Source organism: Leuresthes tenuis, unplaced genomic scaffold (assembly GCF_036924035.1).
Source record: "Leuresthes tenuis unplaced genomic scaffold, fLeuTen1.0.hap1 SCAF_16, whole genome shotgun sequence".
NCBI lineage: Eukaryota > Metazoa > Chordata > Actinopteri > Atheriniformes > Atherinopsidae > Leuresthes > Leuresthes tenuis.
Genome location: NW_027325370.1, coordinates 5,214,571 through 5,229,797, shown reverse-complemented (window position 1 = coordinate 5,229,797; position 15,227 = coordinate 5,214,571). Strand labels below are relative to the sequence as shown.

The window sequence follows — 15,227 nt, the reverse complement described above, 5'->3', positions numbered from 1 at the left end:
TTTTTTTCCTGCGATCGTCACCCGGAGGTCGAAGGAGACGATATTACTGTTGTTGTCGCCGCCGACAGAAAGAAACAAACAACGCGATGGAGAATGCGCCGTTGGGCATCACGTCTGTGCCATAACCAGCTCACCACAGATGTAGAGGGACGCAGCTTCATCTCGCTCTTCGTTCGCCATCTTTCTTGAATGCCTGAGTTTGTTGCTGTTGGTGGTGAAGACGTCAACAGGAAGTGGCTCTATTAGCGATAGTTGAAATGGGGACAGCGCCACCTATCGTACCGGGGTATGACATGCTTTGTGCCATTGATTCGATTCATTCACCGCCATATATCTAAGGATAATTACCCTCAGATAAGGAGCATAATCCAGTTAATCTCATCATGTAGACCCACTGAGTGTCTCACTTTGGGCCAGATGAACCAACAGTGCTTGTGAAATCATATCAATTTATCATTATTAACAGTTTACTCATATATTCCCTGCATTGACCGTTAGGTTTTCTTAACTAAAGGTTAAAAACGAACGGTTTTGACTCTAAACAAGTACTTTCCTTCAAAAGTCAGGGGTTGATAACTGAGGAGTGTCATCATGAACATAAAGTATTAAAGTAGTGTGTGGGACGCCTGTCAGCTCTATTGAGAGTTTCCCAGGGTAGCATTGGTTTAATAAGCGAGGACTTTAAAGATGTTGAAGTATTCCAAATATCTCCTGTAATGCAAACCCAGTGGAAAGAGTTAACGGTTAAGCCTTGCAGACCAAGAGACTTTTCTTTGTGTTCCCTCACGTGTGGATAAAAGTACTGATGAGCGAACAAAGGAAGGCAGACTTAACTTGTAAAAGGGTGCTTACTGGGGCTCGGGCAGTTCGGGAACAGTGGCATTAGAGTAGTGAAATCCCTAATTGCACTCCTGCTGTGGCTACAAGTCCATGAATTAAGCGCATGCACAAGAAGTCTACAAGTGGTTAAACACAACAGAGCTTGAGTTGAAGCCATCTGTTGAAAGTCTGCGAAGGTTAAACAAAATGTGGATATATTTGCAAGAAATTGTACACATTTAAAAACACAACTAGCTTTACTTTGCAATCCTGTCATGCTGGATGCTGTGCACTGTTATGAGTTTAAAGTAAATTAGAATACAGTAATGGAAAGCAGGATGTATTTGTATGTAGATTTGTAAGTTTGTGTGTGTTGTAATTCAAGAAAAGTGTTACCTTTTCAGTATGAAAATGTCCAGGTCTAAAGATTCCACAACGTGGAGAAGAAATGACCATCGACTTTCAGCACAAGAGTGACATCAGAAGAAGAATCAAACTCACATAGTTTGGCAGAATATTGGATCAGTGACCTTATCTCAAGCAATGGTGAGAAATGGTGCCATCTTATGGCCATTTGATGTCATTGGCCAAGACCATGAACATGCACAGCATAAAAGTCGGTTTGCTGATTTTAAGATTTGTAACAAACAAGATGAAGAACTTGTTCAATAAGATTGTTGAGCATGTGTTAGTTGGCACTGTTTGTGTTCATAAACGGACGAGGTGGGTCCAGTTTTTGTCCTACAAGTGTTTTAAAGAGCAGATTGTTGAATGCATGTATTAAAGGAGAACTCTGTTATTTTTAAACCTAGACCTTATTTCGGTCATGAAATACATTCATCTACTCACAGAGAACAGTTTGGTGAAAGTCAGCGTCCTTCGGAAGATATTTAGATAACTGGAGATCCATATAACGGAGTGAACGGGGCTTAGACGATGCAGCCTCTAAATAAGGCATTATCTGTCTTTATTTCACCAATACTTGAAGAATAATGAATGAATGAACGTGTACTATAGCACTGTCAGTTCATAGCTGCTGTGTAGTTGTTATTGGCGGCTATCGGGGGGCTTATAGAGGGCTTTCTACACACTCGTCTACTGGGATGACGTCATCGCCGCCCGCCGCTGCAGCACAGCTCATTAGATCGCGATATTTAGATCGCGAGTTATCTAAATATCTTCCGAAGGAGGCCGACTTTCACCAAACTGTTCTCGGTGAGTAGATGAACGTATTTCATGCCAGAAATAAGGTCTAGATTGTTATGTGTGGCCAGGTAATGGCACACCTGGAGTGTTTTGGTGTGCTGATCTCCCCGCCCTCTCCTTCCTCTTTGTAGTCCTCCACAGGCCAGTAGGCAATTGGTAATCAGGTCGAGGATAAAGAGGGAGAGGAGGAAGGCTGCGGTCTCTCACTCTGGGGGCAGCAGCCACATTGATGGTTTGCTTTCTTTTGATTTAATAGTCAACCCTTATTATTCATCTGTCTTAGATGGCAGAGTTTTTTTTTCTTATTTTAGTTTATGTTAGTTTGAGTTGGAGACTGCCGGTAGTCCTGTTAGTTTTTGTTTCAGGTTACATTTGGTTTTTTTTCAGTAAGTGGGGAAAGTGCAGGGTGCGACGGCCCACTGCGTGGCTGGCCCTGTGTTTCCCGTTTTGTTCCTTTTGTTCTCTTTTTGGTTCATAACTTTATGGGTTAACCATTAACTTTTTTTTCCCCTTTTCCTTTTCAGTGGCAACTTTTTAATAAATCTTGTCCTTTTTGCAAACCTTGTGTGGCGTCCTAATATGTTACGGTCTCATTGAGCCTATGTATTATTTTAATTTTATGAGGCCGTAACAAGGTTTAAAAATACCGGAGTTCCTCTTTAACAACAAACAGAGCCACCCTGTTCACATTACCATAAATATCTTTTAATGAGCTTCCTGTAAAGCTGGTTGGACAGCCAAATGTCATCTGTACTGGAACCAAATCAGTCAGGACTTGTCACACTTGGATTTTACGTAGTTCTTCTACTATATTCCTTTTATTCCTCATAACTTTACAACTTACACTGTGTTAAATAATTACAAAGCAATTAGTTTTTATTCTACTTTTGAAACAGTTGTTTTTTAACATTTAGATGCTCTGGACTCATTGGTCCTCATGCAAGAATATTTTCAGTTCATGTCTGTTATCGTGCAATGTTGAACTCATAATGAAAAAAAGACTAGTTTTTCATCCATTTCTGTAGTATGAAGTACTTCAGATTAAGTCATTTCAGTACTCAGTTAATAGATAAGTGCTTTTTCTGCAACGGACATCAGAGACTGCAGTGGACCCTTCATTTTGGACAATGAAGTGTCTGCAGTTTAGGGTTTACTTATGAACTGACAAAGCAACTCTTAACTTCATCAAAAAATGTATCAAGGTCATCAAATGAATTAATAATGGGTAGGATTTATCAACGCCTTAAAAAAAGTGGATGTGGCTGTCAGAGAAGCAAAGCTGGAGCTTTGTTAAATGCTTTGCAGAGGCAGAAAGGAATGGAAATGTCATCAAACCATAACAACAAAGTTAGTTTCAGTCTTATACGTCTCTGAGCGCTCTGCCACTGTGATTATGAATAAATATACTTAAAATCTTATATAATCATATAAAATGATCTTCCTGGTTTGGTGTAATGTCTCCATGTATTAGGAAATAGCTGTTGTTAGTGATAGAGATCATCACTTATTACACTTTGCATTTATCAGTGTCTCACTGAGTCTGATTGTAATATCATACAGGTACAACCACCAGCTGTTTATCAGCTTGTCATCACTCTCCAAACAAATGAACAAGCTGGATTGCAGCCATTACGAAAAGACACCCAGAAACAACACACATATCATGTGTGTGGATCACTTCCGTGATCCATAGCACAGGCAGAGGTGTTTGCATAAGCTGTGAATACAGGCGGACCTGAGCTTGACAAACAATAGACTCCTATTAAATAAAAGTCCTTCAACATGAAACAGGAAGTTGATGGACCGAGTAGTCTCCCTTCATTTTTGCAACATTGAAAATCAGTGGAGATCGTTAAATTAGCTCTTCAGCACTGAAAAATAAATCATCAGAATAAAGACAAATTCATTGATGCATGTTATTTGTTCTAATAGAAGTCATGATTATTTATTTTCTTTTTTTTTTTTTAAACATACTGTGAAGGTGTTTTGTTTGAACATTAATAGATCTACACTCCCTTTGTACATTACTTCAGTCGGACTATGTTAATGTCATCAAAGTAGGTGATGAGCAATAATAGAGACAAGGCTGACCAGTTCTAATAGGTGTGGCCACACTATAAAATGCTGGTGTTGTTCTGCACCAGTCTGACTTCATCACCTGCATTAGACAAGGTAATAATATTTGTCTGACAGTCCTGAATTATTAAACTAAAACATGTCAGATCAACATTTATTATTTCCATGTGAAACTTATTTACGTTTCGACAACTTCAACAGACTAAAGACAATACTGCAGCCGCTGCCAGAGAACAACAAGGATTGCAGAGTGAAGGAAACCTGTAAGTCCCTTAAATATAAAGGAGTTTAAGTATGGCAATATATATTCCATTAAAAAAAAAAGTATATTTGAGGTTAGTCTTCTGATTTATTAGATTGCGTTTGTGATTTGAGTGAAGTAATTTTAAAAAAAGAAGAAAATCAATCATTTTGATTAATATTCTATGGAAAGCCATTACTTTTAACTTAAAATATTACTTTGAAAAAAGGAAAATTTGAAAAAAGAGAACTACTTTAGAAAACAAACTCTTCACATAACAGCTTTTAGTAATGATTATGTTTTACAGGCCCTAATGTGTCTTATTTCCTCTTTTCTTCAGAAACTGGTGCCGACCAAAAGAAGATGGCAACTGAGTGAGTGTTGTGGTTGAATTATGTTTCATTTGCCATTTGATTCATTTCTAAATTCTCTTTTCTGCTTTTTTTTTTTCTTTAGCACACCCAGAAATGACCGCAACCCAGGAAAGGTGATTTAACTTTGTATCTCTGTAGCTTTGAAAAGGGGAAATGAACTTTGTATCTCTGTAGCTTTGAAAAGGGGAAATGAACTTTGTATCTCTGTAGCTTTGAAAAGGGGAAAGTTAAAACAATCAACAGACAAACAGAAAGAAAGAAGCCAGGATCAGTTAATGCTACAAAATCACAAAACTGAACTGTTAATGCCTACTAATATTTATTGTACATGATTGCTTGACTACTTGAAAACAGAAATGGGATGCTAAAGGAAAAGAAAATTAACTGCAGCACTGAATAAGAAACGTAGCCCAAAGAGCCACAGGGAGCTGTGTTTACTAAACAATTACTGTCAAATGAATGAAGAAAGACCAGATTTTAGTCCTCACCCAGAGCCATTTATAGCTCTGCATTCCCTTGTACATTCATAGATTACTTCCTCATCACACATCATTACTAAAGTTTACTATCAGTCTGTTCAGCTGAGTTTGTTTCATGTTTCAAAATTATTCAAAATAATTTTTCTGTGTGTACTCTACTGTACTGTACTGTACATGTACTGTGTCTTGTTGTTTTACCTTCTGCTGCCAGGTGTTTAATGACTCCATCCATGGCCACATTGAGTTACATCCACTTCTGGTCAAAATTATCGACACACCTCAGTTCCAAAGACTGCGAAACCTCAAGCAGCTTGGGGGGTGCTATCACGTTTACCCTGGAGCATCCCACAACCGCTTTGAACACTCAGTTGGGTGCGTTCTTATGCCATCATAATAAAAACGTAAAGATAAATATAAAAGCACCAAATGAAATCAGTAAAACTAAAGTAAACAGTGTGCGCATGTGTGTTGTATCTCATAATACAGGGTGGGGTACTTAGCAGGAGAACTCGTAAAATCTCTGAGATCAAGGCAGCCAGAACTTGAAATCGATGATCGTGACTTCCTCTGTGTGCAGATTGCAGGTCTTTGCCACGACCTGGGTGAGTGTAACACATCATTTCCACTGCAGTGATTCAGCTTGCAAGAGAATTTACAAAGTACCCTGCTTTTCTCCCTTTTCAGTGTCAAGTAAATGTAACCAAATTATATATCGCCGGCACACAAGGCACCAACAATATATATTTATAGCGGACACACGTAGCGTGATGTGATAAGATATAAAGATTTATCCGAAAGTTCTCACTATCTGAATAAGCCTTATTTAACCTCGTTTTAGGGCACCACCTTCAGTTGAAGGAAAAAGACAGAATCTTACGATTCTGGTATGTTAAATTAATAATCAATGATTAATTAATAACTAATAAATTCCAGTCTCATACAGTCGCTACTCGTGAATTCTCGTTTTGTTGGACTCACACGTACGTAAAGAACACATACACAAAAGCCGGTTGATTTTATATATGTATGAACCATTTATTAAAATGACATGACCAAAGACATTAACCTTAAGACAACAGGAGAAATGCCTTGAATATGGATGATTATATAAGAAACACTTAGTGAATTGAAAAGAACTAAGGGGAGGGGATGGATGGATACCGGAATAATTCAAATAGTCTAGGTTTGTTACTATTTGAATTCAAAGACTAACAGCTTGGGTTAATTTATCATTTTAACAGCAAATTCTCTCGACACCCACCGCATACCGTCTGAATGTAAGAACAGGGCAAATCTTACGGTTAGGTCAGCTCCGAACCACAGGTAATCGCCAGCGGGTCCCACTGGGTCTCTCTCGGTTCCGCGTCTCGCGGCCTTCGTTGTGGTTGACTTTCAGAGACTGGACCGGTCGCTTTCCTGGCTTCTTTCTGATAGCTTGAAGACGGGGTATGTCGGAATTCACGCAAATAATGATAAAACTGTCCAAGGGTCGAGATGGTTTTGGTTGCTGACCAACTCCGATGAGGTGAACTTAAATTCACCAAAGATTGACAAAACGGTTGACAAACTGAACGCTGGCTCCTTTTGATGATCAAAAACATGTGAGGTGTCACAGTCTGCCCTATCAGTGTGTGTTATGTCACAGTTTGTTTAATCATGTTATGTTCTTGTCATATTTTTCCCCTGTCACGTTCAGTTCACTCAAGTCACCTGGTTAATTGTTCTCAGCTGCACCTCATGTCACTGATCACTCCCCTCACAGTATTTAGCTTCCTGGTTTACTTTCAGTCACTGCAGAATCCTCACTATATAAGTCTGGTTTCATGCCTCATAGCCTTGTTCATTGTATTCATAGCCATAGTCTTGTTATGTCATAGTTCTGTTTTATTCATAGTCTTGTAATCGACGTTAATCATAGTCTTGTCTTATTTCTTTCATAGCCTTGGTTTTGTTAACATGAAGTATTTTTGAATCCGTCTCGGCCGTGCTTTTTGTTCCTGCTGTGCTCCCTGTTTTTGTGTGGAATAAACCTTGTTTTTGTGAACGAAAGAGCTGCATCTGGGTCCTACCTTCCCAGCGATCGTGACAGAAGGATTCTGTCAGAAATGGACCCAGCAGTTCTGGCGCAGCTACAGCACCGACTCGCCGCCCTGCAGAAATGCTTTGCCGAGGGCGGCGACATGTTCGAGTGGTGGTCGCTGTCAGGCCAGGTCCTGCAGGTGTTCCGCTGGGGACGCGGTCCGGGGAACCCCGCACTCCAGGCGGTCTGGGAGGGAGTGAGAACAATCCACCATGAGGCTTTGGTGGAAGTGTTCGGCGCGGATTTGGACGAGGAGTCGTACGCTCTCCGCGAGATTCTCCTCTCCCCATTTGCCTCCCCCGCTCCGTCTCCCGACATCGCCGCTCCGGCCCAGCCCGCTGAGATGGCCGCTCCGGCTTCATCCACGCCTCTGCAATTTTCTTACAATATTCCGTCCATATCCTGTTCAAGAACCTATGCGATAACTCACTTTTCCTCGCGGTTTCCGGAGTTTGATTCGCGGAGGCGGGGCATGACGTAGCCTACGCTACACTTTCAGCCAATGGTATGCCTGAAACTGTTGTGACGTCTGCCTGGGCGTATTTTGTAAGGCGACCTGCAAGAAGAATTCGACTCCTGCATTCCGCCATCTCATAAATATTTGTTCAGAGGATTCTAAAACACCATAACTTGTAAAGATATAGCATAAACTTAGGATATAAAGACAGCAAAAACAACATAACAAGATGGTTATGGATCTCAAAATTCAGATGGACATCTGTAAAGTTATGACATATGAATAACGAACCAACCAATGTTATTTGTGTTAAACACAGAATACAATAAGAAACAGCTGGCACATTGGTTAATAGTTGCATTATTTCATATAAATGTCACATATGCAAGTTTTCCAAAACAATATCCTCCGTATCGTTCTATGTGCGATCATGAAAAAGGTATTAAAATGCAGCTTGTGATATCACTGAGAACATGAAAGAACGTGTACAAAGATATAAAGCATATTTAATACAGTTTCAAGATTCAGCTAAAAAGTGATTATGGGTGAGATACTTTTGAGAGGTCCATGTAGCGGCTGTCTCTCTGTCACCATTGTTTACTTTGAACCATATAGGGTCGGAAGGGTCCTGTTCTGGTTTTCCCCAATACTCTCCTGAGAGGGTCCGTTGTTTGTTCAGCTTAGTTAGTACTAAGCTATAAATGCATTTATCTAAATTTATGGCACAGGTCTGTGGAAAGAGGGGCTGAGAAAACTCCCCCAAAATGCTTTTGTGGGCAAAGATTGTTGTAAATTTCTCTTCTTTGATGTAGAAATCCCCCATCTGGTATTTCCACACTGACCATCCCCACAAAAGAATGTTGCAGTCATTTAAAATCTTATTAAATTCCACACTTGAGTTTGCTACATAAATGATGAATGACAATATTTTTATCTTCATTTATTTCAATCCCTTGCACATTTATAAATCCTCAAACAGAAATATTTCCCATTTCTCCATATTTAGGACATGGACCCTTTTCTCATCTATATGATACGATGTTTATCCCAGAAGCACTCCCAGAGGATAAATGGAAGGTAAGAGATAAAGTGCCACTCCAGCTATTATTAATCCCCTAAAAACTCATTTGTGTTCTTTCATAAAAGATGGCCTTAACATTGCTTTGCGTATGGCTCTGCACTTTCCTCCTCATTCACTGAATTTCACCAGTGAAATGTAGGAGTTTCATGCCTTATTTAGAGGCTGCATTGGCCTTGCCCCGTTCACTCCCATCATAATATATGAAGATATATAAGCGGCTCTCGATTGATCTAAATAGCGTCCAAACGACTCAGAGTGACACCAAAATGCTATCAATGAGTAAATTAACACGTATATATACAGCTAGAAATATGTCCAGGTTTAAAAAAACGGAACTTTACCTTTAAAGCAGCACTGAATGTCTGAATATCAGGATGCTGTCACAAGTTGTGACTATTCAAGTTCTCTTATAAATATACTGATGAACATGTGTATCCTGCAGCATGAGCATGCTTCTCTACGCATGTTTGATTACATGGTGGAAGCCAATGGTTTGGAGTCAGAGATGAAAACATACGGGTTCAAAGTGGAAGAAGACCTGGTCTTCATCAAGGAGCTGATTCTAGGAAAGCCTTTGAGCACTCTGGAAAATGATGCACCAGTTTCTACAAAAGATAAATCTGTAAGAGTATTCTGAAATCAATCACTTTGATTTTTGCTGCAGATGTCTAAAGTCTAATGCTCAATACTGTCATCTCCACAGTGGCCATACGAAGGTCGACAACAGGGCAAGTCCTTCCTCTATGAGATTGTGGCAAACAAGCTTAATGGGATCGATGTGGACAAATTTGACTACTTTGCCAGGTGGAGTTTGCTTAAAACTAAAACAGTTACTGATGTAGAGCGAGGAACTTCAACTGTGTGTATTACTTTCCCAGAACAAGTACAATATCACCCTTTGAAGACTTTTGAGTGAAGGTTTTATTTTTATTGATGCATTTGCTCCCTCTGTCTTTTCTCAGGGACTGTCACCACCTTGGCATCCAGAACAACTTTGACCACCTGCGGTACTTCATGTTTGTGAGGGTGTGTGAAGTGGATGGGCGGAAACACATCTGCTGCAGAGACAAGGTGTTGACCCCTGCTTTTTAAGCTAAAAAATAAGAGGTTTATCTGAGTGGGTGTTACTTAATCAAAGGCAACAATCTTCACAGGAGGTGGACAATCTGTACGACATGTTCCAAACCAGGAATCGTCTCCATAAAAGAGCCTACCAGCACAAAGTAAACATGAATATACAGATTATGTGAGTACCTAGTCTTCCCATGTTGGTACTATACGTACTATATATATATACTATATATATATATATATATATTTGTATATATATGTTCCTGAATGTTTTTTAAAAAGCTGTTGATTTCTATCCAGGATCAAGGATGCTTTCTTAAAAGCTGATCCATACATCAAGATCAGTGGATCAAACGGGGAGATGTTCACTCTCTCAAAAGCCAAAAATGACATGGAGGCCTACACCAAGCTGACAGGTCAGTGGATGCCAAATTCAAAGACGAATTGAACCGAGAATTGATTATTTACAAGTTTTTGGTAAGTATCACAGCAGGTATAAGCAGCAGGAGATCAAGAGAGAGGCTTGACCTCTGGAACATAACGGAGCAAGCTGGACATTCAAAGGGGAATCAAATAGAGTGAGTTTAGACAGAGCCGGACAAGAGTTGAGCCATGAACTGGACAACTTGAATCAAAGCAGTACTTTTCTGATCCTTGGCCCTCTCAACCAAGTAGGTGATAAAGACCTTGTATCTGGCAGACCTTGTAAACAGATTGGTCATTGATATTCATTTGCACTGGTTTTGATACAGTTTTAATAGTGCAAACAGACCAAGGTTTCAACACTTCTGTGTCTGTGTAATGAAGAAACAGTAGTGTTGAAGTGTTTCTCTGTTTGCACTATTGAATTGCATTAGAATCATTGAGTTGAGCCCTGTTAGACTTTCAGCTTGCAAGACTTAACATGAATTTCGTGCTGAAACCCCAAAGAATTGCCCTGTTCTCGCTTGTTTCTCTCGTAAGTGAAGTTTCAGGCTAATAAGCTGTTGCTGAAACATTTAAACTTGTTTTGTCAGCTGGATGAGAAAGTGAAAGTGTGTTCAAGCAGAACTACGCTTGTGCTTGGAAGCCATGTGCTTTCATGGGTTGGGCTGTGATATTTGTTCTCCAGTTGTTGTTTTTATACTTACACCTACCTGAACAAGTTACGAGTAAACTGTTCTGCAATATATTAATAGTTATTATACACTTATATTAATACCACTGAAGAAATGTTGACCTGTTCTTTTGTTTACTAACTTGTCTTTCATTGTATTTCTGTTTGCTTTGAAGATCAAGTGTTTGAAAAAATACTCCACCCAGACCTGCATCAAGATGAACTGATGCCAGCGAGCAATATTCTGAAGAGGATCATCTCTCGAGACTTGTACAAGTGTCTGGGTGAGGCCAAGGTGTGTCAAACATTCAAGATCAACTTTTTTAAATGGGGATACCAATTGCTTTTGCTACTTATTCTTTTAGTGTATATGAAGACTTTGAAAGATTTAGAGACTGACACTCAAAGACATGACCCAGAAGTTCTTCTTCAATTCAGATCCTAAAACTTGACATACTGGACTTTTTGTGGCTTATTAAGAACGATGCACTATACTTAATTCTTTTAATTTTACAAGCCAATCCAATATCCCAATCCCACGTCCCAACATATGTTGTATTTGCACATTTGGACTGAATCACAAGCGCATACAATCAATGACCTAAAAACTGAGACACATGTTTGAGTTTCACCACACATGTAAAAGCAAATCATTAGAGTAATTATACATAATTGCCTAAGTCTAAGGCATTCAAATATAACTTAGGCATTTATGCTATTAAGCTAAAAAATGGAGCTTCACCACGAGGGAATGGCAGGAATGCCAAAATATCACATCTCAAAATTGGTTTCAAGGATTTCTTCGGTATGAAAATGAAGTGCAGAATGTAGGGTCGGGACTCAGTCCATATATTTAATTTGGTCATTACTGGGGAAAGTGGAAGTTGTTTAGTACAATCATTAAAGTTGTAAACATTTGAACTGAAGATAATGTCTTTTTTTAATGAATAAAACACAGAAGAAACAAGATCCACCAGGAGGGCAAAATGAAGAAGAAATACCAGAGGTAAGAATAAGAAGAGAGTGAAGATAATAAAACAAAAATAACAATAAAAGCAGTAAACTAACTGTTCCATCTTTTAGGAAACACTTAAAAGTTTGGCAATGGCCATTCCGGGTCAGACACAGCAAGACTTTGAAGTTTGTGTGAGTTTTCTTTCTTATTGGATGTACAACACTGATCTTAAAATCTTTAAATTCATAAAAGAAAATCCAGCAAAATGATGTGATTTAGTAAATTCTTTTCTCAACAATTCAACTTCCACGTGCTTGAATCTTGATCACTGCTTCTTTCTGCTATATTTAGCATGTGATGGGAAAGATGTTTGTTTACCAGAGGCATTATTCATTTGTAAATGTAAACACAGGTTTCTCTCCCACACTTCTCTTTTAGGTTGCCACTTTTGACTATGGGATGAAAGACAAGGATCCCATCAAAAGCGTCTATTTCTACACAAAGAGTGACCCTAAAATAGCAAAACCCATCAATGAGAACCAGGTGACAAATACAGAAAACAGTGTTTGCCGTTTGTCACTCGTGTGTTTTTCTTTGTGTAACAATCTTTGGCAAGATTACAGTTCACAGATTCATGTTGTCATCATTTTTGTCAGGTGTCAAGGCTCCTCCCAGAACGCTTTTCTGAGAAGATCATCAGGGTCTACTGGAAAAAGAGGGAAGATGACACTGAAGAGTGGAAAGAAGCTCAAACAACGTTTGAAGACTGGTGCAAAAATAATGACTTTGAGGTAATATTTGGGCTTAAGTTGTTAAATATAGTACAGAAGTTCTTTATACTCAGGCTGGAGCTTAGACGCAATTGAAATGCTTTAGTCAGTGCGGTTACATGCAAGCCATCAGATCGGATCAATGGCTAAATTACAATAATATTGAGTTATTCAGTTCATGTAGACACCTTAATCTGACAGGAAATCGAATCGGATCGGGTTACTTGCGATTGAATTAAGACCCAAGATAACTCGATCCAAATGCCCACTGAACGTGCACGGAGACGACAGTGGATCGGATCGAGCGTTCTGCGCATGCTCAAGATTTTTTCCCGCGATCGTCACGCGGAAGTCGAAGGAGACGATATTACTGTTGTTGTCGCCGCTGTAAGAAACAAAATAAACAATGAGATGGAGAATGCGCCGTTGTGCATCACGTTTGTGTCATAACCAGCTCATCACAGATGTAGAGGGACGCAGCTTCATCTTGCTCTTCCTTTGCCATCTTTCTGAATGCCTGAGTTTGTTGTTGTTGTTGGTTGTGGAGAAGACGTCAACCGGAAGTGGCTCTATTAGCGATAGTTGAAATGGTATCGTACCGGGGTATGACATGCTTTGTGCCAGTGATTCGATTCATTCACCGCCATATATCCGAGGATAATTACCTCATGTAAACCCACTGAGTGACTTAGAAGCAATATGGTAAGAAGAACAGACACAGAGCAGTTTCACATTTCATATCTGATTAAAAAATAAAAATAAAACGAGGATCACTGATTCATCCACTTATTAACTTTCAGTCCTTGGTGGTATCTTCTAACAGAGGTTTTTTTTTTTGCAATCCAACAGTTCAAAAACACAAAATGATCAAAACGAAGCAAATGTTATCAGCTACAGTGGAGTCTTTTCCTGCTGAAAATAAAAATAATGCATACCTCTCATTGGACACATTTTGCTTCTACTCATGCATTTGTTTTTTCTGTCTTTATTTCAGCACAATGTGTAACACAAAGAAAATGGCTGAGGATTAAAAGGAAAGGAAACAATCAGCTGCTCTGTGGTGAAATCTAATGAAAAGCTTTAGCAGACTATAGTGACCAACACCATGAATGTCCAGAAAGAAATGACGTGATTGTGTAACAAATTAATTGTTTCATATTCAGAATGTGTTCTATGTACTCTGCATATGTATTTAGGGTTAACTCGGGTTATGCTTCCATGTTTCTTTCTCGAGAAGTAAATGAAACCTGCAAACTAAAAGACCGCTGACTGTGGAAGCTGTAAACCACAGTATAAGTCTGTCATTTACTGATATTATTAATCGTGTGTTTAGCTGTTATGAATATTGAGTGGATTTTTTTTTCTTATCATTATTTCAATGCTAATTAAGTTAGTTAGTAAAGGGGGTTAGGTTTGTCCATCTGGTTACTGGTAGAATCATTTATTTTGGTGGTTTGGTTTAGAATATTCTGCATTTTATCACGTTGAATCAATATAAAATACATTCTTAATCATTTAGAATAGATCATTTATTGGTACTACAATTAAACTATAAATATATAAATTTTCATGTTGTCACAGTAAATAACTCAAACTTGCTTAAAGCTGGTTGTGGTAAAGACAGAGATGGTGTGTTGTGTTGATTGTGTGAACATTCATTATATTCTCGTACATAGTGGGTCTGTTAATGGGAGCCTAGCAAAGGTTAACAGGAGTGTGTTCCTGTTTAGATGGTTTGTAAACATATTATAAGGTGTCTATTTTAAATAAAGTTCTTATTCTCTCTATTTTGCATCTTTGTGGAGTTAAACTTTGCTTAAGGGTAAATTGTAATTCAGCATAAATACTGTTTTTATGAAATTATCTCAGATCATTCGCATGCCAATTTCAATATTACGCCCTTGTTGCTCTACTTTCTGTTTGATTTATTTATTTAGAATGAATTTTTTTCATTTTATCAATTCTAGGAAACAACGTAATAATTCCATCGTTCATATTAGGGAAAAGCGATAAAATAAATGTACTATCTTCTAAAGTTTCAATTCTTATCAGTCATGCAGCCCCTTCAGGTGCAGATGGTACTGCTGTCATTCATTCTGCAGCAGGACAGCTACACATAACATGCACAGAGGAGCCCTGGAGCAGATAGCCTGACCCTCACAGAGCCCTGAAGTAAACATCATATAATCAGTCTGGGGCAACATGAAAAAGCAGAAGCATGAATTAAAAACTGTGTATATTTCTCCAATATGAGCAGGGAAATACAGAAAGTGTGTGCAGGTGTAATTTGGAGAACAGCTGCATTTTTAGAGACAGAAAAACTCAAGTCATGTACAAAACATGCAGTTTACCATTTAGTACCTATGGACAGTCTTGGGATTATCATGAACATCACAAGGCAGATACATGACAACGTGGGCCATCTGTTATATCTGGATTGTCAGTCTGTCAGGTGGTTCTTCCCCCATACCAGTGAGGATATACTGTGTGACTGCTATGTGATGATCCCCCATCACACAAAA

General features: G+C 38.9%; 1 protein-coding gene and 2 long non-coding RNA genes across 4 annotated transcripts; all 3 read left to right on the top strand.

Moving 5' to 3' along the window:
* The first annotated feature begins 4,682 nt into the window (after nucleotides 1-4,682).
* LOC140272265 (uncharacterized) lies at nucleotides 4,683-8,791 on the top strand. Of its 2 annotated transcripts, XR_011907901.1 has the most exons (5): nucleotides 4,686-4,722; nucleotides 4,799-4,829; nucleotides 5,407-5,567; nucleotides 5,682-5,797; nucleotides 8,739-8,791. It is a non-coding gene; the product is annotated as an uncharacterized lncRNA (long non-coding RNA). The 2 variants fall into 2 exon arrangements; XR_011907902.1 differs by lacking the exon at nucleotides 4,799-4,829 and having other exon boundaries at nucleotides 4,683-4,722.
* Nucleotides 8,792-9,508: 717 nt separating this feature from the next.
* Nucleotides 9,509-11,432, top strand: LOC140271300 (deoxynucleoside triphosphate triphosphohydrolase SAMHD1-like). The gene is made up of 6 exons (XM_072366458.1): nucleotides 9,509-9,617; nucleotides 9,776-9,884; nucleotides 9,968-10,059; nucleotides 10,185-10,300; nucleotides 11,157-11,275; nucleotides 11,373-11,432. The coding sequence occupies exons 2-6, from the start codon at nucleotides 9,828-9,830 to the stop codon at nucleotides 11,430-11,432; spliced, it is 444 nt and encodes a 147-aa protein (XP_072222559.1). The 5' UTR covers nucleotides 9,509-9,617; nucleotides 9,776-9,827.
* Nucleotides 11,433-12,576: 1,144 nt separating this feature from the next.
* LOC140272268 (uncharacterized) lies at nucleotides 12,577-14,490 on the top strand. Its single transcript, XR_011907905.1, has 2 exons — nucleotides 12,577-12,726; nucleotides 13,700-14,490. It is a non-coding gene; the product is annotated as an uncharacterized lncRNA (long non-coding RNA).
* Nucleotides 14,491-15,227: the final 737 nt, after the last annotated feature.